This window comes from Saccopteryx leptura, chromosome 10 (genome assembly GCF_036850995.1).
Source record: "Saccopteryx leptura isolate mSacLep1 chromosome 10, mSacLep1_pri_phased_curated, whole genome shotgun sequence".
NCBI classification, from domain to species: domain Eukaryota; kingdom Metazoa; phylum Chordata; class Mammalia; order Chiroptera; family Emballonuridae; genus Saccopteryx; species Saccopteryx leptura.
Window position 1 is genome coordinate 46,454,721 of NC_089512.1, and position 27,542 is coordinate 46,482,262.

Below are 27,542 nucleotides of genomic sequence, written 5' to 3' on the forward strand. Positions count from 1 at the left end.
ATGTGGTATGGTTTCTTATCCATGCAGCTACCCTGTCTTTTGATTGGAGCATTTAATCCATTTACATTTAAGGTTATTATTGATATGTAGTTGTTTATTTCCATTTTACTCTTTAAATATACTTTCCTCTTTTACTAGATTCCCCCCCCCCTTTGTTCTGTTTACAACAGGCCCCTTAACATTTCTTGCAACATTGGTTTGGTTGTAATAAATTTCTTGAGTTGTTTTGGTTTGTTTTTGTTTTTTTGTCTGGGAAGCATTTTATTTCTCCTTCAATTTTAAATGACAGCCTTGCTGGATAAAGAAGTCTTGGTTGTAGGCTCTTATTCTGCATTACTTTGAATATTCCTTGCCATTCCCTTCTGGCCTCAAGTGTTTCTGTTGAAAAGTCTGATGTTATCCTTCTGGGGGCTTCTTGTTAGGTGATTGACTGCTTTTCTCTTGCTGCTTATAGTATTCTTTCTTTATCTCTTAGCTTTGGTATTTTTATTATAATATGTCTTGGTGTAGGTCTCTTTGGGTTCCTCTTTAATGGGACTCTCTGTGCTTCTTGTGTGACTTTTTCCTTCATAAATTTAGGAAAGTTTTCAGCTATGATTTCTTCAATCAGGTTTTCTATCCCTTGTTCTTTCTCTTCTCCTTCAGAAACCCCTATTATGCAGATGTTTTTTCTCTTCATGTTGTCACAGAGCTCTCTTAGTGTTTCCTCAGACTTTTTGATCCTCTTTTCTTTTTAATGTTCTACTTCTGTGCTTTCGTTTATCTTGTCCTCTAAGTTGCTGATTCGATCTTCTGCTTCATCCAGCCTGCTCTGGTCATTTCACTCTTGAGAGATACTGGAGGAGTAGGCAGGAAGGACTATAGAAAGGAACCTTAATTTCTCTTAATAACTCAGAGCTTGCTTGTGCATTGAAAAACCTTTTTATTTCAAGGGATGGTTGTTTTTTGCACAACAGGGAACTTTAGAATATCTGCTCTATCATACTGATAGAGCAAAAAGTCTGTATTTTATTTCTGGTTAAAAAAATAAAATTGAAAAAATGAAGGAAGAATCCTCTCTTTTTCATTCCAGATTCCTTCACAGGCATATCAGCTGTGGGAGTGAACTCACCTTATCAGCTTACCTATGAGGCCTCTACAAACTGTCTGAGCTTTTCCCTCTCAACTGGAAAGGACATCAAGAAGAAAGCAGGTAACAGTGGTTCCCAGCAGGATCTCTTAGCCCATCTGTGGGGGTAGGGATGGGAGTGGTGGGGGAATAGAAGATTCCCTGATTGATCAATAGCATAGTTTGATTTGGTTTTCTGATAGGAAGGATATCCAGCTGTCCTGGCTATTGACAGAAGCTGTTGACACATATTCTTTCCCATAAAGTTGACACATTTCAACTTATTACTCCAAAGTGCAGTCTTACTGTTTGAATGTTTATATGCCTGCCATTCCTGATCATGTGGTTCTTCTCACCTGGGACAACACTTCTCTCAAACTCATATCGTTCATCCCTGAGTATCCTAACCTGACCCCCTCTGGTCAGAGAGACCCGTGTTGTTCTTACAAAGCAATTTGTAAGTGTAAAGTGGGGAAACTCCTCTCTGGAAAGAGGTATTTGGATACAAAACCTAACAGTGTGTCCTAAACTGGGCCAGTTCATGTGGGCAGGAAACAAAGAAGACATAGAGGGCACTCCTGTTCTATTGAGGAAGATGTACAACAGAAAGAAAGGCTTAAGGGAAAGAATGGGTGGCAGACGAGGCCAAACAGTATAGCAACAGCTGTGCAGGCACTCAGAGCAGAGATGAGTCAGGGCTGGAGAAGGCAGGGTAAGGCCCCAGAGAACTTCAAGGCCACCTCCCTCCTCTGATGGCAGAGTGGTGCAATAGGGTTGGTGTGGGAGTACTACATTTAAAGGAGGTGGTGGGAGAATTGGCATAAGGTAGGAATGCTTCAAGACTGTCCAATTGATTCCCACAGAAACTGGAGGTAAGGCTGGAAGTTGAGAAGTTTGGATTTTATTCCTGCTCCTTCCCCTGGCTGGCTGCATGATTTTCCTCCTCCAGGTCTCACTCTTCATATCAAGCTGATTCTATATCCTTTCAGTTAATGAGCAGATATTTAGTAAACAGTTGCTAGTTGTCAATCATTGTTCTAAATGCCAGGGGTACATATGTATACTCTAAGACAAAGAGTGTCTTCCCGAATGGAGCTGATACCCTCAGCTTCCCTGCACAGAGTAGATTCAGCCATCTCATTTCCCTGGTTTGTTTACCGCTATTGATAATGTTTACTCTCACTGTCATTCAGCAGCCCACAATATCACCTATGGTGCCCTACTTCGTGTACTCCATTCTTATCATATTTCCTCCTGAACTGGCCCTAAATTGATACAGTTACTTTAAGGGAAAACAAAGTATCCTCAAGACACATAATGATTTTATGATTTTTCTTCCTAATGACTCCAGTGTAATGCTTTGAGTAAGGTTGTTCATAAGCAAAAGTTAATTATGTTTGTCTCTTTGCCCATATGGCTATTTTTCTCTACTACCCCACTAAGATGCAATTTGTCTTGATATTTCATCATTCTCACTAGAACATATGTTCAATGATGCTGCATTTCTTATGGAGTATTGATACGTTTTGGAATTTTTCCCACATATGCATGCTAGACTGAATGATAAACCTTTCCTGCTAGTTTATAAGTAATCATGCATCCTATATTAACCAGTAATGTCCCAGTTTATGTTTATTGTCCTGATATAACTATGAATTATGCCCACTTTCAGTATAAAAACAGTGTATTTTCCAGTTTGAAAAAATATATTGTAGAGTGATCCTGGTTTTAAGTCATTTAGGTTTGGGACCTACCCTATCTGTCCCAAGCTCATATGCTATCACACCTCACCAGCCAGGCCCCTTTGCAGTTGTAGGGCCAGACAGACTTGGAGCAGACAGGCTCTAGGAGTTGGGCCTGCCCAGAAGATAATAGCTCTTTCTGGTAAGTAGCCCAACTTTATAATAAGAGAACTGAGAGAAGTCTGTCAACAATGGAACAAGAGGCTGTCACCCTTGAGGACTCAAGGCAACTAGATATAGGCCAGCCATGGATACTCAGGCCAGCAGATGTCCTGGGAGTTAGCCAGTTGGTAATTGGACCTAAGGGTCATGTCTCTGTTAGGAGGAGTTGGGGAAGGGACAAGGAACCATTCAGGTTAGCAGATACCAGTGATGGTACTTAAGCATTAGCCAGAAACCCCAAAGCTTGGCTAACAATGTGAAAAAATCCTTCTGAGGCCCTCAGGGCTCAGTTGGAGCCCAAGAAATGCTCCTGACATGAAGCCAGATTTATTCTTCAGACCAAAGTGGAGTTGAGCCTGCATGTATCCAGGGAGAGCATGTGGCTGCATCTGGGTGGACAGTAGAAACTCAGAAGCAGGCAGGACCTGAATAGCTGCCTCTGGAACTTTAGTCATGGAGGATCATCTCCACAATTTTATGTCATCATATCCTCATACCACTTGTCACAGAAGATAACTGTAAAAAGAAATGCAACAATCACAAAATATTATCATCTACAGTTTTGAGTAGGCAGAAGAAAGATTCAGCAAACGAAGACAGGGCAATGGAAATTATTTAATCTGAAGAACAGAAAGAAAAGATTGAAAAGAACAGAGCCTAAGGGACAACATCAAATGAAACAACATACATAATATGAGAGTCCCAGAAGGAGAAGAGAGAGAGATAAAGGGATAGAGAAAACATTTGAAGAAATAATGGCTGAAAAATCTCCAAATTTGATGAAAGACCTGAATATATCCACCAGAGAAGCTTGACAGACTCCATGTAAGAGGTACTCAAAGCAGCCCACACCAAGACACATTATAATCAAACTTGCAAAAGTCAAAGACAGAGAATCTTGAGAGCAGCAAGAGAAAGCAAATCATTACATACAAGTAATCCTCAATAAGATTATCAACAGATTTCTCATCAGAGATTTTAGAGGTCACAGGTCCTGAGCCAGTATATTCAGAGCACTAAAGGAAAAGAATTTTCAAATAAGAATTTTATATCCAGCAAAACTGTTTTTCAAAAGTGAGTGAAAAAGTATGGTGGTTCCTCAAAAAATTAAGAATAGAACTAACATATGACCCAGTAATCCCTCCACTGGGTATATACCCCCAAAACTTGAAAACACTGGTACGTAAAGACACCCACACCCCCATGTTCATTGCAGCATTATTCACCGTGGCCAGGACATGGAAACAACCAAAGTGCCCCTTAATAGAGTTCTGCAAGATGTGGTACATACATACAATGGAATACTACTTATCCATAAGAAATGATGACATAGTGACATTTACTACAACATGGATGGACCTTGAGAACATTATACTGAGTGAAATAAGTAAATCAGAAAAAACTAAGAACTGTATGATTTCACACATAGGGGGATATAAAACAGATTCATGAACATAGATAAAAGTGAAGTGCTTACCAGGGGGAGAGGGATGTGGGGAAGGGGAATGTGGGGGAAGGAATAGGGATAAAAAGCACAAATATAAGGTGATGGAGAATGATTTGACTTTGGGTGATGGGTATACAGTATAATCAACAGTTCAAATACTATAGAAATATTTACCTGAAATCTATGTACTCTTATTGATCAATGTCACCCTGTTAAATTAATTTTTTTTTTTTATTCAGTGAGAGGAGAGGAGGCAGAGACAGACTCCTGCATGTGCTCTGACCGGGATCCACCCAGCAAGCCCACTAAGGAGCGGTGATCTCCCCATCTGGGGTGTTGCTCCATTGCTCAGTAACTGAGAGCTCTTATTAGTGCCCGAGGTGGAGGCCATCGAGCCATCCTCAGTGCTCCAGACCAACTTGCTCCAATTGAGCCATGGCTACAGGATAAGAAGGGAGGGAGAGAGAGAAGAGAGGTAATAGAAGAAAGAGGGGGAGGGGTGGAGAAGCAGATGGGCGCTTCTCCTGTGTGCCCTGGCCGGGAATTGAATCCTAGATGAACATCTACACACCGGGCTGACGCTTTACTACTGAACCAACCAGCCAGGGCCAAATTTAATCTTCTAAATAAAAATTAAAAAATAAAAAAATAATATAAAAAAAGTGAGTGAGATATTAAAACATTCCTGGCTTAATACAAAACATGAGGGAGTTTGTGATCACTAGACTAACCAACCCTGCAGGAAACACTCAAGGGAGTTCTGCAAGATGAAGTGAAAGTACACTAGCCAGTACTGCAAAGCCAAGTGGAGAAATAAACAATTCAGTGAAAGTAAAAACATGGCCAATTATAAAAGCTAGTAGTATTGTAACAAAGGTTTGTAACTGAATTTTTTCTATGTGATTTAAAAGACATACATTTTCAAAAATACTATTAGTGTAAAAGCTATTACTGTAACTTTGGTTTGTAACTTGTTTTCTATATAATTTAAAAGACTAATACAGGTACATTTAAAAGAATTGCTACCTTATGTTCTGGGGCACATAATACATAAAGATATAACTCTGTGCCATCAACAACTGAAAGGAGTAGAGACAAGGCTGTAAAGGAGGAGAGTTTTTGTATGTTGTTAAAATTAAGCTGATAAAAATTCAAATTAGAGTGTTATAACTTTTAAGATGTTAAATGTAATTCCCATGGTAAACACAAAGAAAATAGCTACAGAATATACAAAAAAAGGAAATGAGAAAGGAATTTAAACATTTCAAAATCTTTAAATATTGGCTAAACACAAAGAAGACAATAATACAGGATATGAGGGACAGAAAGCTATAAGGCATATAGAAAACAAAAAATACAATATAGCAGTTAAGTCCCTCATCAGTAATTACTTTAAATGTAAAAATAGTAAACTCTCTAATCAAAAGACAGAGATTGGCAGAGTGGATACGAACACATAATTCAACAATATGCTGTCTACGAGAGCCTTGCTTGAGATTCAAAGACGAATTGAAAGTGAAATGATGGAAAACGATATTTTATGCAAGTAGTTACCAGAAGTCAGTAGGAGTGGCTATATTATTATCAGACAAAATGACCCTTAAGTCAAAAAAGTTTATAAGAGACAAATATGTATTATAGACACTATATATTAATAAAAGTTTCAATACAGCAAGACAATACAATTATAAACATTTGTGTACTTAGTGACCATCAAAATATTTGAAGCAAAAACTGAAAGATTAAAGACAGAAATAGACAGTTCAACAGTGATAGTTGGACACTTCAATACCTCACTCACTATAATAGAAAAAAAAACAATCAGAAGATAAATAAGGACAGAGAACTTAACACAACAAACCCAACTAGTTCTAATAGATATATAGAACAAAAACAGAATACACATTTTTCTCAAGTACACATGGGACATTTTTAGGAGTAGGCCATATGTTAGGTCACAAATTAATTCTCAATAGATTAAAAAAGATAGCTGTCCTATGAAGTATCTTCTCCAACCACAATAGGATAAAGTTAGAAATCATTAACAGAAGAAAAACTGGAAAATTTACAAAATTGTGGAAATTAAATAACACACTCTTACCCAACAAATCAAATAACTCACAAAATAAAATTAGAAAATACTTATCTATGAATGAAAATGAGCACACAACATACCAAAACAAGGGATGCAGCAAAAGTGACACTAAGGGGAAATTTATAGTTATAAATGCTTAACATTAAAAGACAAGAAAGAGCCTGACCAGGCGGTGGCGCAGTCAATAGCGCATTGGACTGGGATGCAGAGGACCCAGGATCGAAACTTCGAGGTCGCCAGCTTGAACGCGAATCAGCTTGCGCACGGGGTTGCTGCTTGAGTGTGGATCATAGATGTGAGCCCAGAGGTCGCTGGCTTGAAGCCCAGGGTCACTGGCTTGAGCAAGGGATAATTCACTCTTTTATAGCCCCCTGGTCAAGGCACATATGAGAAAGCAATCACTGAAGAACTAAGAAGCTGCAACTAAGAATTGATGCTTCTCATCTCTCTCCCTTCCTGACTGTCCCTATCTGTCCATCTCTCTGACTCTCTCTCTGTCTCTGTAAAAAATAAAAGACAAGAAAGAGCTCCAACCATCTAACTTTACAGCTTAAGGAACTAGAAAAAGAAGAAGAAACTAAACTCAAAGCTAGAGAAGGAAGGAAATAATAAGGATTAGAACAGAGATAAAGGAAATAGAGAAAACAATACAGAAAAGCAGTGAAACTATTAAAAACATCAACACATTTGACAAACTTTTAGCTAGATCAACTAAGAAAAAAGACTCAGATTACTAAAATAAATTGAAAGTGGACCACTACTACTAATTCTATAGAAATAAAAAGGACAAGAGAGTACTATGAACAAGTGGACACCATAAATTGTATAACTTACATAAAATGCAAAGATTTTTAGAAACACAAAACCTACCAAGACTAAACCATGGATAAATAAAAAATTTTGAATAGATTTATAAATAGTAAGGAGATTAGTAATCAAAAAACCTCCCAACAGAGAAAAGCTCTGGACCTGATGTCTTCAGTGGTCCAAACATTTAAAGAAGAACTAATGCTGATCATTTTCAGACTTTTCCAAAAAATCGAGGAGAGAACACTTCTCTACTTATTCTATGAGGCCACCATTATCCTATACAGGAACCAAAAACACTACAAGAAAAAGATCTTCAGGCTGATATCCCATATGAACACTGATGCAAATTTTCTTAACAAAATAGCAGCAAACAGAATTCAGCAGCATATTAAAAGGATTACACACGATGACACCAAGGATGTTTAAACTTACCAAAACTCAATCAATGTAATACACCACGTTAACAGAATGAAAGGGAAAAACCCACATTATCATCTCACTTGATGCAGAAAAGTCATTTGACAAAATTTAACACCCTTTCATGATTGAAAAAACACTCAACAAACTAGGAATAGAAGGAAACCACCTCCACATAATAAGTCACATATGGAAAACCCAAAGCAAACAGCATACTCAGTGGTGAGACTGAAAGCTTTTCCTCTAATATTATTAACAAGGTAAGGATGCCTGCTTTTACCACCTGTATTCAACATAGTACTGGAAATTCTAGCCAAAACAATTATACAAGAAAGGAAATAAAAGGTATCCAAATTGGAAAGGAGGAAATAAAATTATCTTTGTTTGCAGATAATATGGTCTTACATGTAAAAACCCTGAAGAGCACACCAAAACTGTTAGAACTAATAAATGAATTTGGCAAAGTAGCAGGATAAAGTCAACACACAGAAATCAGTTGTATTTCCACATATGAGCAATAAACAACCGGCAATTGGAAAAACAGTTTCATTTACAATAGCAGCAAAAATAATACTTAGGAATTAACCAAGGAGGAGCAAGACTTGTGCAATGCGAACTATGAAACATTGCAGAAAGAAATTAAGAGACATACAGGAATGGAAACATATCCTATGTTCATGAATTGGAAGAATTACTATTGTTAAACTGTCAATACCACCCAGAGCAATCTACAGATTTAATGCAATCCCTGTCCAAACCCCAATTATGTTCTTTTTTTGCAGAAAGAGAAAAACTGATCCTAAAATTCATATAGATCTCAAGGGACCCCTGAATATACAAAAATATCTTTAAAACAAAACAAAATAAAACTGGAAGGCTTAAGTTTCTGATTTCAAAACTTCCTACAAAGCTACAGCAATCAAAACTGTGTGGTGCTGGTATAAAGACAAATAAATAAACCAAAGGAGTAGAATAAAAAGCCCAGAAGTAAACCCTTGCATATATAATCACATAAGCTTTGGCAAGGGTGCCAAGACCATTCAGTGAGAAAAGGACAGTCTTTTCAACAAATGGTGCTGGAAAACTGGACATTCACCTGCAAAACAAGGAAGTTGGATCCTTACCTAATACCATATGTAAAAATTAACTTCAAGTGGACCAACGACCTAAATGTAAGAACCAAAACAATAAAACTGTTAGCAGAAAACACTGGAGAGAAGCTTTATGACATTGGATTTGACAATGATTTTATGGATAGGACACCAAAGGCACAGGCAACATGAAAAATTAGACCAATTGAACTTCATGGAAATTTTTTAACTTTATACATCAAACGACACTATTTGCATAGTAAAAAGGCAGTTCATATGGAATGGGAAAAGATATTTATAAATTATATATCTGATAAGGAATTCTGATATCAGAATTTTTAGAAAACTTCTAAAGCTCAAGATAAAAAAACAACCTTAATGAAACAGGCAAAGGACTTGAATAGATATTTTTCCAAGGAAGATACACAAATGTCCAATAAGCACATAAAAGATGCTCAGTATCATTAGTCATTAGGGAAATACAAATCAAAACTGGGGAGGGGCTGCAGAGAATCTTCCTGGTAGGATGTGTACTGTCACAAAAACAAGCAAAAATAAACAAGACTTGAAGAGGCTATTGGAATGCTTATGCACTACTAATGGGAATGTGAAATGGAGCAGTTGCTGTGGAAAACTGTGTGGCAATTCCTCAAAAAATTAAAATGGAATCACTGTAAGATCCAGCAATGCCACATCTAGGTATATATCAAAGTAATTAAAAGCAGGTTCTCAAAGTGATTTTGTACACCTGTGTTCATAGCAGCATTCTTCACAATAGCTAAAATATAGAAGTAACACAAGTGTCCATTAATGGATGAATGGATAAAGAAAATGCAATCTACACACACAATGAAATATTACTTAACCTTAAAAAGAAAGCAAATTCTGACACTTGCTATAATATGGATGAATTTTGAGACGTTATACTATGTGAAGTAAGGCAGTGACAAAAAGACAAATACTCTGATTCCACTTACATGAGATGTGAGTAGTCAAATTCATAGAGACGGAAAGTAGAATGGTAGTTTCAGGGGCTGGAAGAGTGGGAGTGGGACTTATTGTTTAATGGGTATGGAGTTTTAATTTTACGAGATGAAAGAGTTATAAAAATCGATAATGGTAATGGTTGTGCAACAATGTGAATGTATTTAACACAACTGAACTATACACTTAACAATGGTTGAGATAGTAGCCCTGGCTGGTTTGCTCAGTGGTAGAGCATCGGCCCAGCATGGGGAAGTCCTGGGTTCGATTCCCAGCCAGGGCACACTGAGGTAGTGCCCATCTGCTTCTCCACCCTTCCCCCTTTCCTTTCTCTCTTATCTCTCTCTTCCCCTCCTGCAGCTAAGGCTCCATTGGAGCAAAGTTGGCTCTGGGCGCTGAGGACGGCTCCGTGGCCTCCACCTCAGGCACTAGAATGGCTCCAGTTGCAATGGAGTGATGCCCCAGATGGGAAGAGCATTGCCCCTAGTGGGCTTGCCGAATGGATCCCAGTTGGGCGCATGTGGGAGTCTGTCTCTCTTCCTCCCTGCTTCTCACCTTAGAAAAATACAAAAAAAATGGTTAAAATAGTAAATTTTTATGTGCATTTTACCACAATATTTAAAAAAATGCAGTCCAATTCTCAATGGATTCACACTGCTTTCTGCAGAAGGCCTGTGATTAGCCAGCATCAGAGAAGTGTTGAAGCCAATTGAGACAATTGAAACTTTTTTCTTTAATCAGAAATATCAGAAGGAAATCACTTAGGCACCCATGGCCAGCATGTCTACGCTCTCCCCACCTAGAACATAGCTGGATTCATCACTCTGCACAAGTTTGTTTCTGACATATGCTTAGTTGACTTGCAGAATGACATGGGTTTTATAAGTAACCTTATAAAACAGGGATTCCTGTCCCTAGGAAGCATAAATGATTCTCCTAAATATTTTGACTCTCAGGGGATACTGCTACCCCTGACCCCTCTTCCCCAGCAGAAGCTATTTTCTAAAACTCCATCCCTAACCTCTTTATCTCAGCTACAGGCAAATCAAAAAATTTAGAAGAGACAATCATGTCACCCCTTCAACAAGCAATGGGCATTTCTGCCTCTGAAAATGTGGAGGTCAGCGACCCCTGTCCTGAGGCCCTGGAGAAGCTGCGGAAGATGTGTCGTCATATGTGAGCACCTCAGTGGTTGGGGGTGGGTGAGAGAGGTGGGCACAGTTGCCAGTCACCTGTGTGTGTGTGTAAAGGGGAAATCACTTGAGTAGCAGGAAGTATCAGCCACCCAATGCCCTTAATAGCAGTGACAGGGTGATGGCCTGTCCCCAGACCTTCCTCACAATTTTTTCCAGTTCTTGTATGGCCTTATGAGGAGGATGGGATTTATGCCCATTTTGTGGGTGATGAAATGGAGGCAATGGGTCCCACAGCTCGGTGGGTCTGAACCCAAGGCATTGCTCTTTGCCCCTTCATCGGTTATACTCCATTATGGTACTTTTTATAGTATACAGCCTTTGTGCCCTGAATGTTTCTTTTACGTAATTTCTTGTATATAAAAAAAGAAACACCCCTCAAAACAAACAAAAATGTTGACATGAATGATTAATGCTATTTATGATTTTATGGATCCCACAAGTCCTAGCAAGTTAAATATATTTCTCTGAAGTCCTGGACTGTGGGTCATAAAGAACTTAAAACTTCGTCACATCTAACCCATATATGTCTTGGGCTCCCTGGCCTACAGCTAATGAACACGGGTAAAAAGAAGCCACTCGGTTTTGCTTCTTACTGTGAAAATCTGGAAAGAACCTCTCTTTCCCTGTAACCTCAGGACTGGAGGGTGAGCAGAAAGCCTCCAGCTCCCCCAGGACCCCTCTGTACACAGTACCACGCCATGGGTCCTCACCTCACGCTGACGGTGGAGAAGACTGGTCTCAGAGCTGTACCAGTCCCTTCCCAGTTCTTCCTAAAAATGCTAATTAACTTTAAAGATGAAGATTTTGGGGGTGGGGAAGACAGGTACTTTTGGGACAGGGAAGTGGGATGAGAGTCTCGGGAGCTGGTGAAGGGCTGTGGAGAATCTTCCTGTTCGGTGATAGCCAAGTGGCCAGAAGAAATGTTGGTCTCCTTCCTTGCAGAGAAGCTGAAAGGATCTCAAGGAAAGAGAGGAATGTCTTCTACCCCATGATCTTACGCAACTACAGGTCAAAGATGCTCTTCCTTCCAGTGCCGACCCCAAAAGGGGTTTCTCAGACCCCAAGCTCCTATCACCTGCCCCCTCCAGGTGTTCAGACTTCCACTCTCACCCCTCAACAGCCTCTCATCACCCTAGCTCAATTGGGCCGGCAGTCTCAGGAGTGGAAGGGAGCCAAGAAGACCATCAAGTTGCATTATACCTTCTATGATGGGTCTTCTTTTGTTTAATATCCTTTTATTTGGGGCTGCCCCTTATTCCCAGCAACTCAGCCCCAGAGAACTTCTGGGCCAGGAAAATCCTGAGTATTTATTTTGTTTTTTTTTAATTTAGCCAAAAAGCCTGGTGACAGGTTCTCCAGGGTATTAAGAGTTTGTTTAGGTTAGAGAGGGCTCCCTTTGGAGAATGTCTGGACAGGAAGCAGCAGATCAGAAAGTCACCTTGGACCTGTGTTCCTTGCAGGGGTCCTGTCACCCACCTCCCAACATGTGCTAGAGCTATACCAGATCACAGATGCCCAACCCATTTGGCAACAAGACTGAGGTCCGAGAGGGGCAAACATGTATTCCAGGGTTTGCAGTCTGAGTTGGACAAGATGTCAAAGAGGGGAGACACTAAGCCATTATCCATCTTTGTCCCTTCATTGTAGGAATGGTAGTGTGACTCACTCAATGTCACAAAAGGAATTTGGTGGTGGAGCCCTGGATTCAGGGCTGCCTCACCTCCATTTAGGGCCCTCTCTCTGGCACCATTTTTGTGCCTTTCAGGATAGTTTTCTCCAGCAGAGAGCAGGATAGAGAGGATGGAAGGGGCACTCGGTGTTTCCTACCTTTGGAGAATAGGGCGGCTCTCTGAGCTGTCAAACAGGCTGCTCAGACAGGCCTGCTTGGCAGTACCCCTACCCCTTCAATTCATTTGGCATTCTCTCCACTGAACTGGGAATTCAGAATTTAAGCACCCTGTCAAAGGAATCCTATTGTTGCTCTGACCGTAAATGAGTCCATTCATCACACTCTGCTCTGCCCTGCTTTTAATGCTCCCTGTTATATTGCACACACAAACTCCTTCCACTTCCCCCCTTTACTGACTCTACACTGCATTGAATAGGATCATCCCCCTGAGCTCCTCATGAAGCTATGTCTGTGAATCAGGTTACTATCAGTGGGACCCGAGAAGATAGACTAGTTTACAATCAGGGCCCAGCAGCAGCCTGTGGGGATCCATGTTCTCTCACCTGTCTCAAGAGTTCAAGCCCAACCTGGGTGGGACCACCCAAAATGTGCAGGCCTTTGCTACTGGCATGCTTGACTCATACCCCAACAATGAACACATCCTGCCAATTAATGTGTTTCCTCTTTGGGAGTCCCAAGAGGTCTGGGTTGTGGGCCTAGTTCTTCTTGGTGACTGCGCACAAGTCACTTTATCTCTCTAGGCCTCACTTCCCTCCATTATAAGATGAGGAAGTTGGACCCAGTGATCTTGAAGGAGAAGTTCTGTGTTGCTGTGTTCAAATGGTTAAAACACATGATGCAGCTATTGGAACCCTGTTGAGTAGAGAAAATGTTTAAAAAACACTTCTCTCACCTCATGGCTTCCACAACAGTAGGCTCAGCAGTTGATTCTGTTCTCACAGAGATGCAGAATCAGGTAGAAATGATATATCTTCCCTTCAGATCCCTAAGCCCCAAGCCCTTGTCAGCATCAGACTCCAGATGGATTTGCACTTGTCAGCATCAGACCCCAGAACCACTTGTGTTCATTGCATTTGGGCTATCAGCGTCTCTGGATTTCTTCCCTCAATTTCTGATTCCCCACCAAACTTCCCTCAAAGCTTTTATTCATATGAAGATATTAACTCATCACATTGATATAAAGATATAAACTTTAATCATTGTGTGTTCAATACTATGCTCAGCACTGTTCCTTTAGGGATCAGACCATTGTGTGAGGTAAGAATTTTAAAAATATGGTAAAATCCACATAGCATAAAATTTACCATTTTAACCATTTTAAAGTGTATAATGCAATGGCATTAAGTGCATTCACAAGGTTATACAACCATTGCCACTATTTAGTTCAGACTTTTTCATCACCCCGAAAGGAAACATATTAAGCAGTCACTCCCATTTTCCTTACCCCACCCTCCCTGGTGACTGCTAATCTGCTTTCACTTCTATGTATTTGCCTATTCTGGCTTTTCTTTTTTTAATTAAAAAATTTTTTTTTTTTTTTTTTAAAAGAGAGAGAAAGGGGATGGAGTTACTGGGGAGGAGCAGGAAGCATCAACTTATAATAGTTGCTTCCTGTATGTGTCTTGACCAGGCAAGCCCAGGGCTTCAAATTGGCAACCTCAGCATTCCAGGTCAACACTCTATCCACTGCACCTCCACAGGTCAAGCCAGATAGTTCATATAAGTAAAAGCATATAATATACGATCTTTTGTATCTGGCTGCTTTCACTTAGCATAATGTTTTTGAGGTTCTTCCACATTGTACAATTGACTCTCAAACATAGCAGGTGGATTTTTTTCAATTGATTCTTTCAGTTCAATTGGCCCTGCTCAGTTTAATTTTCCGAAGTTCAATTGACCTGCGAAGTTCAGTTGACTCTTCCAATCAAACTCTTATTGTTCAAGGGTCAACTAGAGGTTGGGAATCCTCAAATGTGAAGGACCAACTTAAGTTATACACATATTTTCCGCTGCATGGGCAGTCGGCCCCCCTAACCCCGATGTTGTTTAAGGGTCAACTATAGTATGCATCAGTACTTCATGCCTTTAAAAAAGGGGGGGGGTAAATTCACATAACATAAAATTGATTCTTTTACCATGTATAATTCAGTGGCTTTCAGTACATTTATAGTATTTTGCAACCACCATCTCTATCAAGTTCAGAAACCTTTTTGTCACCCCAAAAGAAAACCCTACAGCCATTAAGCATTCACTGCCCATTTCCCTTTACCCCCAGCCCTGGCATCACTAGTTTGCTTTCTATGTATTTGCCTGTTGTGGATATCTCATATCAATGAAATCCTACAATATGTGGCCTTTTGTGTCTGGCCTCTTTCATTGAACATAATGTTTTCAAGGTTTGTATATATTGTAACATGCATCAGAATTTTCTTCCTTTTTATAAATAAATAATATTCTATTATATGGATTATACCACTTTTACTGGGTCATATGTTAATTCCATATTTAATTTATTGAGAAATATCCAGAATGTTTTCTGTAGTGGCTGTACCATTTTATATTCCTATCAGCAATGTGTGACTATAATTGACATTTTTTAGGTTTTAATTTCAGCCATTCTAGTAGATGTGAACTATCTCACTATTTTTTTTTAATTTTTAAATTTTATTTAGAAAATTAACTTTAACAGGATGACATTGATCAATAAGAGTACATAGGTTTCAGGTGAACATTTCTATAGCATTTGAACTGTTCATTATGTTGTATACCCATCACCCAAAGTCAATCATTATGGGTTTGATTTGCATTTCCCTAATAACCAATGATTTCAAGTATCTGCATGTGCCTTCTTTTATACATTTTTTTAGAAATATGTATTCAAATCTTTTGCCCCTTTGTTGTCTTTTATTTTTTTAGAGAGTTCTTTATTCATTGTGGATACTAGACTTGTATCAGATATATGATTTGCAAATATTTCCCTTACACTGTGGATGTCTTTCCATACTCTTGATAGCATGCATCCTTTGGTGTATGAAGTTTTTAATGTTGATGAAGGCAATTTTTCTACTTTTTTGTACTTTGGTTTTCATCTGTATAAACCCATTACTTTTTTCTTTGTTTTCTTCTAAAAGTTTTATAGTTATAGCTCTTATATTTAGGTTTTTGATAAATTTTGCATTTTTGCATGGTATGAGATAAGGGTCCAATTTCATTTTTTTCATTGTTCCAGAACTGTTTGTTGAAGAGACTATTCCCCATTTGAATGGTCTTGGGAACCTTGTTGAAAATCAATTGTTTGTAGATGTATTGGTTCCTTTTTTTACTCTCAGTTGTATTACATTGATCTATATGTTTATTATTATGCCAGTACCACACTGTTTTGATTATTGTGGCTTTATAGTAAGTATTGAAATCAAGAAATATGAGTCCTTCAACTTCATCATTTTTTTCAAGATTATTTTGGTTATATGGGGTCCCTTGCAATTCTATATAAATTTTAGGATCAAGTCTTCTATTTCTGCAAAAAAGATTGATGAAATTTTGATAGGGACTGCATTGATTCTATAGATCAATGGGAATATTGCCACTAATAATATTAATTTTTCTAATCCTTGAATACTAGCAACAAATAATCTGAAGTGCTGTATGTACAACAACAATAAAAAATCAATGAACCAAAGGAAATTATATAACTTACAATAGCATCAAAAAGAATGCTTTGGAATGAATTTAACCAAAAAAGGTGTAAAACTGTTCACAGAAAATTCTAAAATATTGTTGAAATAAATTTAAAAACACTGAAATTAGTGGAAAGACATCCTGCATTTATCAGGGAAATTAATTTTTGTGTGTTGATCATATATCCTGCAATTTTGCTTTCCATGTTTCTAGGAATTGGTCCTTTTCAACTAGGTTATCTGATTTGTAGATACACAACTGTTTATATAATTCTTTTTTTTTTTTTTTTTTTGCATTTTTCTTTAGCTGGAAACGGGGAGAGACAGTCAGACAGACTCCCGCATGCGCCCGACCGGGATCCACCCGGCACGCCCACCAGGGGCGATGCTCTGCCCACCAGGGGGCGACGCTCTGCCCACCAGGGGGCGACGCTCTGCCCCTCCGGGGTGTCGCCCCACCGCGACCAGAGCCACTCCAGCGCCCGGGCCATCCCTGCTCCAATGGAGCCTTGGCTGCGGGAGGGGAAGAGAGAGACAGAGAGGAAGGGGTGGGGGTGGAGAAGCAAATGGACGCCTCTCCCACGCGCCCTGGTCGGAATCGAACCCGGGAATCGAACCCGGGTCCCCCGCACGCCAGGCCGACGCTCTACTGCTGAGCCAACCGACCAGGGCCTGTTTATATAATTCTTTTATAACCTTTTTTCATTTCTGTAAGGTCATTAGTAATGTCTTCACTTTCATTTGTAACTTTAGAAATTTGAGTTTTTCTTTTTTTCTCAGTCTAACTAAAGTTTTGTGAATTGTGTTCATCTTTTCAAAGAACTAATTTTTTTTCTCTCTATTGTTTTTCTATTGACTACTTTGCTTTTTCTCTGTTCTCATATTTATTTCCTTCCTTCTGCTAGCTTTAGCTTTAATTTGCTTTTTCTTCTTATAGTTCATTGAGGTGGAAGTTTGGGTTATTGATTTGATATCTTTCTTCTCCTTTAATGCCAGTATTTATAGCTATAAATTTCCTTCTGAATACTACTTTTACTTTATCCCATAAGTTTCGGTATGCTGTGTTTTTGTTTTTGTTTATCTCATTATTTTTCCAATTTCCCTGGTGATTTCTTCTTTATCCATTGGTTGAGTGTGTTGTTTTATTTCCATCTATTTGTGAATTTTCCAAATATCCTTCTGCCAGTGACTTCTAGTTTCATTCTGTTGAAGTATACTCTCTTATGAGTATAATCTTTTAAGTTCATTGAGACCATTTTGTGGCCTAACGTAATGTCTACACCAGAGAATGATCCATATGAACTTGAGAAGAATGTGTATTCTGCTGTTGTTGGGTGGGATATTCTGTATATGCCTGTAAGGTTTAGTTGGTTAACAATATTGTTCAAGTGCTCTATTTCTTTATTGATTTTCTGTCTAATTATTCTATCCATTATTGGAAGTGAGGTAGTGAAGTCATCAACTCTTAAAGTATTTATTTTTTTAATTTAATTGATTTTTTGCTTTATATATCTTAGGCTCTGTTGTTAGGTGTGCATATGTCTATAATCATTATGTATTCTTGAGGCATTGACTTTTTTCTGAATACATAATGTCCTTGTTTGTCTCTGGTAAAATAATTTTTACTTAAAGTTTGTTTTATCTGAAAAAAAAAAAGTCTTTTATCTGATATTAGTATAGCCAACTTTGATGTCTTTTGGTTACTATTTGCATGGAATATCCCTTTTCATCATTTCACTTTTAACCTAGTTGTGTCTTTGATCTAAAGTGAATCTCTTGCAGACAACACATATGTGAATTATGTTGTTGTGTTTTTAACCCATTCTCACAATTTCTGCCTTTGTTCGGAGAATTTGATCAATTTATATTTAAAGTAATTGTTAATATAAAAGGGCTTAATCCTTAAGCTACTTTGCTTTTTGTTTTTTTATATCATATCTTTTTTGTGCCTCGGTTCTTCCAATACTGCCTTCTTTTGTGTTTATTTGTTGTTGGTGATGGTTGTGGTGGTGTTGTAGTATGACATTTTGATTCTCTTCTCATTTTCTTTTCTCCATATTTTTGAGTTATTTTCTTCATGGTTACCCTGGTATGATCGGTTGATTAGTGTCTACCAAAAATTTATATTTACATGTAACCTCAGAATGTGACCGTATTTAGAAATAGGGTCTTTGCAGATGTAGATGAGTAGTGAGTGTTTTTTCATGCTTGCTGATCCCTGGGAGTGAGGTTTTTTTTTTTTTTTTCAAAAAATGAAATTAGTTCCAATTACAGTTTTGTTAACTTAAAATTATGTTTGTTTGATAACCAATTTATGGAAACAAGAAGAACATACATTTGCCTTTTTTAAAAGTACATGAATGATCGTACTCTGGATGGTCAGGAGGCACAAGGACATACATGAGCATTTGTACTAGTCAAAGGGTTAAGTTAAAATGCAGCCATATTGGATTAGTATGGGGCCTAATTCAAGAAGAGGAAATAGAGTTACATACCCAGGAATTAAGGCTATGTAATGACTGAGATAGAAATTATAATTATGCACCTATAAACCAAGCAATGCCAAAGATTCCTGAAAATCACTAGAAACTAGGAAGAGGCAAGGAAGGATTCTTTCCAGAGCATCCAAAAGTATGGCTCTGTCAACACATTGTTAATTTCCAGAACTGTGAGAGAATAAATTTCAAGTTTTTGGACTCAATTACAGCAGTCACAAGAAACTAATACATTTGATTATTACAACTGACAACAAACTAGTTTGAGTTAATATGAACTTAGCCTTAATGGTATATAAAACCCTGCTCTTATACAGCTTATTTTTCCTCCTTTATGTTGTTGATATCAGAAATTACATCTTTTTATAAACATATGCCATTAACATAGATTTATAATGATTATTTTATATATATTTTCAAGTCACATAGGAAAGAAAGAGGAATTATAAACAAAAATACTAGAATACTGGCTTTTATATTTACTTATATAGTTACTTTACTGGTGGTCTTTTTTTTCTTTGCATGTCTTTGAGTTACTATCAGGTATCCTTTCATCTCACCTGAAGAAATCCTTTTTTAAAAAATTTATTTGTTGATTTTAGAGAGAGAGGAAGGGAGAGAGAGAGACATAAACATCCATCTGTTTCTGTATGTGCCCTGACCAAGGATCAAACCCACAACCTTGGCACATTGGAATGATGCTCTAAGTCTGACCAACTGAACTATCTGGTGAGGGCTGAAGGACTCCTTTTAATATTTCCTATAGAGGTGAACTTCCTCAGCCTTTGTTTGTCTGGAAAGTCTTACTTTCACCTTCATATTTCAATGATAGTTTTGCTTAATATAGAATTCTTGGTTGACATTTTTTTCTTTCAACCTTATAAATATTCCATCCTTGTGCCTTTTGGTCTCCGTGGTTTCTGAGGACAAATTGGCCATTAGTCTTATTGAAGATCCCTTGTACATGACAAGTCTCTTTTCTCTTGCTGCTTTTAGGATTCTCTCTGTCTTTGTCTATTGACATTTAATAATAATGTGTCTTAGTGGGGCTTTCTTTTTTTTCTTTTTTTTCTTTTTCTTCTTTTTCCAAATGAGAAGAAGGGAGATAGAGAGACAGACTCCCACATGTGCCCCGATGGGGATCCACCTAGCAACCCCACCTGGGGCCGATGCTTTGCCCATCTGGGGCCATGCTTGCAATCAAGATCTTTTTAGCACCTGAGGTGGAAGCTCCACTGAGCCATCCTCAGCACCAGGGCCAATGCTCTCAAACCAATCTAGCTATGGCTGTGGGAGGAGAAGAGAGAGAAAGAGATAAGGGGGAGAGGGAGGAGTGGAAAAGCAAATGGTTGCTTCTCCTGTGTGCCCTGACTGGGAATCAAACCTGGGACATCCACATACTGGACTGATGCTCTACCACTAGTCAACCAGCCAGGGCCTCAATATGGCTTTCTTTGAATTTAGCCTACTTGGAATTTGTTGAACTTCCTGAATATGTAGATTGATGTCTTTTGTAAAATTTAGGGAGTTTTTATCCATTATTTGTTCAAGTATTCTTTCTGCCCCCTTCTCTCTCTCCTCTTCTTCTGGGGCTCTTGTTATGCATATATTGGCCAAGTTGATAGTCTCCCACAGGTCTCTCAGTCTCTATTTTTCTTCATTTTTTTCCCCATGCCTCAGACTGAATAATTTCAATTGCTCTATTGTCAAGTCAACTGATTCTTTCTTCTATTGTGTCAATCTACTGATAAACCCATCTAGTGATTTTTAAATTTTTATTTATTATACTCTTCAGCTTCAGAATTTCTATTTGGTTACTTTTTATGATTTTTGTTAATTAATTTTTTTTATCAGTTTGTGGGAAAGGATTAGTTGGAACCAGTGCTTCTTAGGGCCTCTTGGTAAGAAATGAACAGGTAGACATTGACTGCTCTCCTAGATTGGTCAGAAGAGAAGGCAGGGCCCTGGTCGTTTAGCTCTACAGTAGAGCGTCACCCCTGTTTGTGGAAGTCCCAGGTACGATTTCCAGTCAGGGCACACAGGAGAAGTGCCCATCTGCTTCTCCACCCTTCCCTCTCTCCTTCTTCTCTTTTTTTCTCTTCCCCTTCTGCAGCCAGGGCTCCATTGGAGCAAAGTTGGCCTGGGCTCTGAGGATGGCTCCATGGCCTCCACCTCAAATGCTAGAATGGCTCCAGCTAAGACAGAACAATGCCCCAGATGGGCAGAGCATCACCCCCTGATGGGCTTGCCGGGTAGATCCTGGCTGGGCGCATGCAGGAGTCTGTCAGACTGCCTCCCCACTTCTAACTTCGGAAAAATACAAAAAAAAAAAAAAAAAAAAAAAAAAAAGGAGGCAGCCTGACAGCATTATAAATACTACTGGCCTCAGAATTGAGATACTGGCTCTACCACTTCCTTGTGGTGTGATGTGAGGCAGACTATTTCTTTGCACCTTGAATTTCTCAACTGCAGGGTGACCAACTCATCTTGGTTTACCTGAGACTTTCCTGGTTTTAGCAATGAAAATCCTGCATTGCAGGAAACCTGTCAGATGCAGGGAAACCCTACTCATCTGTGATATGGAGATGGTAATATTTACTACAGAGTGGTTGTGAGAAATAGAAAATACAGAAATGCACCAGAGGCATGGTTGGTTCCACAGTCATTTAGTTATTACTTATGCAAAGTGCAGTGAGGGTCTTTGAAAACCAGTAATCATGTACCATTTTTGTTTTCTTTTTTAAAAAATTTTTACTGCATTTACTGAGAATGATGTACCATTTCACTAACACTTTAACTTGTAGACTTGCTTTCCATGGGGCACCTGAGAACAGAACATGGGGAGTTCTTTGTTAGTTCCACTTAACCATTTTTGCCAGCTATCCCTCCGGAAACATTGCCGTGTGTCAGATACCCACATGCTGCAGAGGGAGAACCATCACCTGCCTCTTTAATGACATACCCAACATCTCCTTTCTGGCCCTGTTCAGTGCTGAAGGCCAGGGCTACGTTCACCACAACGTAAAGTCCCGGTGAGTGAGTTGGAGGAATTATGGCTCCATGGAAATATCTTTGGGGGTAACCAAGGAAGAAACTAAGGTGGTAAGTAGGAGTTCTTGGGGAAAGGAGAGGCCAGGCAGTGTCCAGAGGTTTAGGAAGGCAGTGCCTGCAGAAAGATAGGTACTTTGGGGCCCTCACTTGCTGTATCTGTGTCATAGCCAATAAGAATGGCAACTCTCTAAGACCTACTCTACTTGTATCCCCACAGCTCTAAAACCTTGATTGTTGGCTAGATTTATGAATCAATTCTTTAGTAGAGAGAAGTGTTTTTTTTACCAGAAGAGAGTGAAGGAGAGGGCACCACTTCTGTGGGGTGTTTTTTAAAAGGCACATATTTTGCCAGCTAAAGTTGATTTTGCCTGGCCTTTCATAAGGAACTGTTCTTGGAAGAAATGACTTACTTTCATATATTAGATGCCGCTCTTTTGATGCCTAAGATTGTGTATAATCAGGGTCCTGGGCAATAGGGCATGCATTCCACTTCTGTCCCTCGGAGCCTCCATCATCTCCCTCAGACTTGCCCTTCCCCACAGATTCTCCCATTAGCATCCACAGTTATGAAGGGGCCTCAGACCATATTAGGCAAGGGTAGTGAGACTGCCTACAGTATTCCATGCTTCCTCCAACTGGGGCAGAGTCTCAGAGCCCTGCCTGCCTATAGCCAGTAGTGATGAGGGCTTCCTTCAGCAGCCTGGTGGCGCTGGCTCCTCACCTGTGTGTCTCTCCTAGCTGCCCATATGTCTTGATCTTGGATGACGAAGGCGGGACCACCATGGACTACAAGGGCTATAGAGTCCACAAGTGGAGCTGGGTTTCTAAGACAGAGACTTTGCTCTCCCTGGAATATAAGGTAGGGGTTAGCAGCACACGTGGGGCAACCTTGGCAGCCTTCCCTGGGCTGCTCAGCATTAAGAGCCAGAGGGCCAGAGGGCTACTGTAAGATAAGAGCCCTGCTCTCTAGGCGACTGTGGTCTCATTCAGAGGTTCCCAAGTTGGTGAACTGTGGTCCAGAGCTGGCTGGCGTGAACTTTTCACCCAGCCTACAACAACTGTTGGCTTGGCTGCTGTACCAAACTTTCTTGGTAATATCCTTCCTATGTTATTTTTCTTATTAATAATATTACATTTTGATCATTTAAATTCATTATTTTAGTAGCTAACCGTTATAGTAGTTGATAGTTTTATTTTTAATGCTTATATATGGCAATAAGAAAAGCTAGCAATTCTATGTTGGTTTCCCAAGTTTTTGTTTCTATAACTTTACTATCTGTGAAATTTAAAAATCTGGGAATCAAAGGTGGCTGATAGACCCAAACCCTTTTTTTTTTCTTTCATTGGGTTGTTCAGATGGCCATTAATCAAAGATTTGTTAATTTATTAATAAAGCAATTAAGTGTGCTTGTCACTTTATCTGAGCCTGATTTTCTCATTCTTAGCACTACTGACATTGAGGATAGATAATTCTTTATAACTATGTAGGATATTTAGCAGCATCCCACTAGATGCCAGTAGTATACCCTCCTTCAGTTGTGACAACCAAAATGTATCCCCAGACATTGCCAGATGTCTCCTGGGGACAAAATTACCCCTGGTTGAGAATAACCAATCTAGGAGATAGAAAGATGAGTAATTACTTTTTGAAGAATTCAAAAGTCTGGGTGGGGGTTAATTAGACACAGGGCAGAGAAGAGTAAGGGCAGGGAGAGAGGGACAAGCTCTAGGGTTGGGATTCAGAGAAAGATCACAGAACATAGACTCCACCCAGAGTAGCCTGAGACTAGAGCCCCAAAGTAAGGATTATGGACAAAAGCACTGCACTCTTGGAGTACATGGTGGGACTCAAGCAGCTTACTCCTAATCTCCTGTGTCCTGCCCTTCCTATTCATCCTCTACATTGACCACTGCATTCTCATTCTTTTTTTTTTTAATTGAAGTGAGAAGAAGGGAGATAGATTCCCACATGCACTCTGACCAGGATCCACCCAGTGACCCCCATCTGGGGACAATGCTCATAACCGAACTATTTTTAGCTCCTGAGGTGGAGGCTCCATGGAGCCATCCTTAGTGCCCAGGCCAATGCTCAAGCGGGACTCAATTGAGCCATAGCTATGGGAGGGGAAGAGAGAAAGAGAGAGAGAGAAGAAGGAGGGGAAGGGAGTGGAGAAGCAGTTGGTTGATTCTCCTGTGTGCCTGACTGTGAATCAAACCTGGGACTTTCACATGCAGGGTCGACACTCTACCACTTAGCCAACCAGCCAGGGACACATTATCATTCTTTTCTTTTTTTTTTTTTGTATTTTTCCGAAGTGAGAAGCGGGGAAAGTGAAGGTGAGGTAGACAGACAGACTCCCGCATGTGCTAGATTAGGATCCACCTGGCATGCCCACCAGGGGGTGATGCTTGGCCCATCTGGGACATTGCTCTGCTACAATTCGAGCCATTCTAGCACCGGAGGCTGAGGCCATGGAGCCATCCTCAGTGCCCAGACCAACTTTGCTCCAATGGAGCCTTGGCTGTGAGAGGAGAAGAGAGTGATAGAGAGAAGGAGAGGGAGAAGGGTAGACAAGCATATGGGCGCTTCTCCTGTGTGTGGTGGCCGGGAATCGAACCTGGGACTCCCACATGCCGGGCCGACACTCTACTGTTGAGCCAACAGGCCAGGGCCCACATTCTCGTTCTTATATTTTGATTCTTTTAGATCAGTGAACCTCTGTTCAGAAATATTCCATCTATTGATCATATTTCAACCTTTATACCTCCTCCTCCAGCACCCAGCCTAAAATGCACTCCATCTTTTCTCTGCCAATTCACAATTTTCCTCCCTCAAACCCCTGCTCAAATTTTTTCTTGTTTGTGGTACCCGACCCCATACCCATTTCTCTCTTTTCACATTGCCCACAGCCTGGATTAGTCACTTGATGATTAGTCTTGCAATGAAGAGGGGTTTGTAGCTCTGGTTGCATATCAGCATCATCTGTGGGATTTTAAAAATTCATTTTCCCAGGCACATTTCCAAAGAGATTCTGATTCAATGGGTCGTTATGAGTCCTAGATTTTGAAGTTTTAATGAGTATTTCTGATACTTGGCCAGGTTCAAGATTTCAATCTAAGGGTATATTGAGGTGTTGTCTTAAAATTTAACTTTTTATAGCTATATGAAAAGTTTATAATGCAAGAAGATTATAAATTGGTTGTAGGCAGGCATCATATGTTGTGTGTCCATGTGGCCAGTGGACAGACAGCTGGGATGAGAGTCTGAGGAGACAAGTTCTAGTGCCATTTTTCTGGACTCGGGGTATGCAACTTTGTGAAAACCACTCAGCCTCTTTGAGCCTTGGTTGGCATACCTATCCAAGATGGGTCCCCAGACCTGCTCTTCTGCCCCAACTGCTTTTGTAAGAGCTAAATGAAATAATTGAGGGGAAGGTGCTTTGACACATCTAAAATCTTTTAACAATGTATTTTTGTTTACTGTTCTGTTCCTTGGAGCTGTATACAGACATAACACAACAGGGCCTGGAGCAGTCAGGGGTGGCCTGGAAGAGAGTGTCCCTTGAGTTGTAATGTGAGTTTAAATGCATATGATTTATGTAGACAGAAGAGGGAAGGGAGAGGATTTTGGATAGAGAGAGTAACCTATTTAAAGACTGAAGTTGAGACTTATTGTTAAAAGTTCACAAGTGTCTCTTGCGAGAGAAACAAGGCCAAGAGGTGTATATACTGTAGTGTGAAGGTAAGAGGTGTTGAGATGTCAGGCTGAGGGGTGTGTATGCTTTATTGGAGGCTGCAGTGGCCAATTTGTTTTTACCCAGTGTAACATTTCCAATGTTCTTCATTCCTCCCTGAAAATACAAGTTGCTTTCCGGTATCATTTCTTTTCAGCCCAAAGAGCTTCCTTTAGCACTTCTTGAAGTGTAGCTCTGTAGGCAACAAATTCTGTTTTCTTTTGTGTGAAAATATGTCTTTATTAAAGGATATTTTATTCTAGATCTACGGTTCTAGATTGACAGGGTTTTTTTTCCTTTTTGCATTTAAAGATGTTCTGCTGTGTCTGACCTCCATAGTTTATTATCAGAAGTCTGTAGTTATTCAAGTCATTAAATCATTATTCATTTTCACTAGCTGCTTTCAAGATTTTTTTTTTCTTTATGTAAGAGAGAGAGGGATGGACAGGGACAGACAGACAGGAAGGGAGAGAGATGAGAAGCATCAAATGGTAGTTGTGGCACTTTAGTTGCTCATTGATTCCTTTCTCATATGTGCCTTGACTGGGAGGCTCCAGCCGAGCCAAAGACCCCTTTGGTCAAGCCAGTGACTTTGGGATTCAAGCCAGTGACCTTTGGGCTCAAGCCAGTAACCATGGGATCATGTTTATGATACCACACTCAAGCTGGCAGCTTCAGGGTTTCAAACCAGGATCCTTAGCATCCCAGGCTGACGTTCTATCCATTGTGCCACTGCCTAGTCAGGCTAATTTCCTAAGTTTAGATATGATATGTCTAGGTGTTGTTTTATTTGCATTTATTTTGTCTGGGATTTACTGAGCTACTTGAATCTGTAAATTCACATCTTTAACCATATTCAGAAACTCTTCTGCCATTAGAAAAAACATTGTACTCCAGTCTCTCTCCTTTTCTTCTGAGACTCCAATTACATGTATTTTAGACCTTTTAATATTGTCCCAAAGGTCCCTGAGGCTCTATTATTTTTGTTGTTGTTGTCATTCACATTTTTTCTCTCTGCTTTTCAGATTGGATCATTTCCATGAATCTGTCTCCAAGTTCACTGACTTTATCCTGTCATCACCATTCTGCTATTATGCTAATCCTATAAAATTTATTAAATTTTAGATAATGTTATACATTCTAGAATTTCCATTTAGCTGTTTCTATATTTTCTATTTCTGGTATTTTTTATTTATTTATTTATTTATTTATTTATTTATTATAAGTATATTTTCCTTTACCTCATTGAATATAGTTGAATTAGCTGCTTTAAAGTTCTTGTCTGATCATTTCAATATCTGGGTCATATCAGATAGGATTGGCCCCCATCAGTTATCTGTTGCTTTGAGAATGGCTCACACTTCAGTGGTTCTTCACATGTTGAGTAATTTTAGTTTGCTGACATTGTGAGTGTTATGTTGTGGAGTCTTTTAATTCTGATGTATTTCTCTGAAGAGTGTTGATCTTTTTTGTTTTAAAAGGCAAGGAACTTGGTTAGATTCATACCACAAAATTTGTCTCACCTGCAGTGGGGGCAGCTCAGATCTCGGTTTAGTTTTTTTGTTTCTCTAACTGTAAGCTGCCTTGAGTCTGCCCTGTTCACGTATAGTTCACGGATCAGCTAGAGATGTGGACAGTTTATTCATAGTATTTGGGGTTCTATTTCTCTCCCTTCTGGAAATCTTTTCTTACTTTTCTGTGACTATAGTTGCCCCAGGTCTGTCCTTTGACTCTTTAAACCGGAGCACTGGTGGAGTTTGGGCCATGACTGTGGCCTGTCTTCAGACCAAATCTGTAAAACAGAAAGTTATCCCGTGCTGGTGCTTTCCTTTAAGTTTTGACT

The 27,542-nt window shown here is 39.5% G+C and overlaps 1 protein-coding gene across 1 annotated transcript in view; it reads left to right on the forward strand.

Moving 5' to 3' along the window:
* C10H3orf20 (chromosome 10 C3orf20 homolog) overlaps positions 1-27,542 on the forward strand; it is an 89,196-nt gene that overhangs the window by 21,628 nt on the left and 40,026 nt on the right. The window contains exons 3-8 of the mRNA XM_066351240.1: positions 1,073-1,192; positions 10,897-11,032; positions 11,995-12,274; positions 17,781-17,785; positions 21,794-21,946; positions 22,704-22,824. Coding sequence (XP_066207337.1) covers positions 1,073-1,192; positions 10,897-11,032; positions 11,995-12,274; positions 17,781-17,785; positions 21,794-21,946; positions 22,704-22,824 — 815 coding nt within the window. The remainder of the gene's footprint in view (positions 1-1,072; positions 1,193-10,896; positions 11,033-11,994; positions 12,275-17,780; positions 17,786-21,793; positions 21,947-22,703; positions 22,825-27,542) is intronic.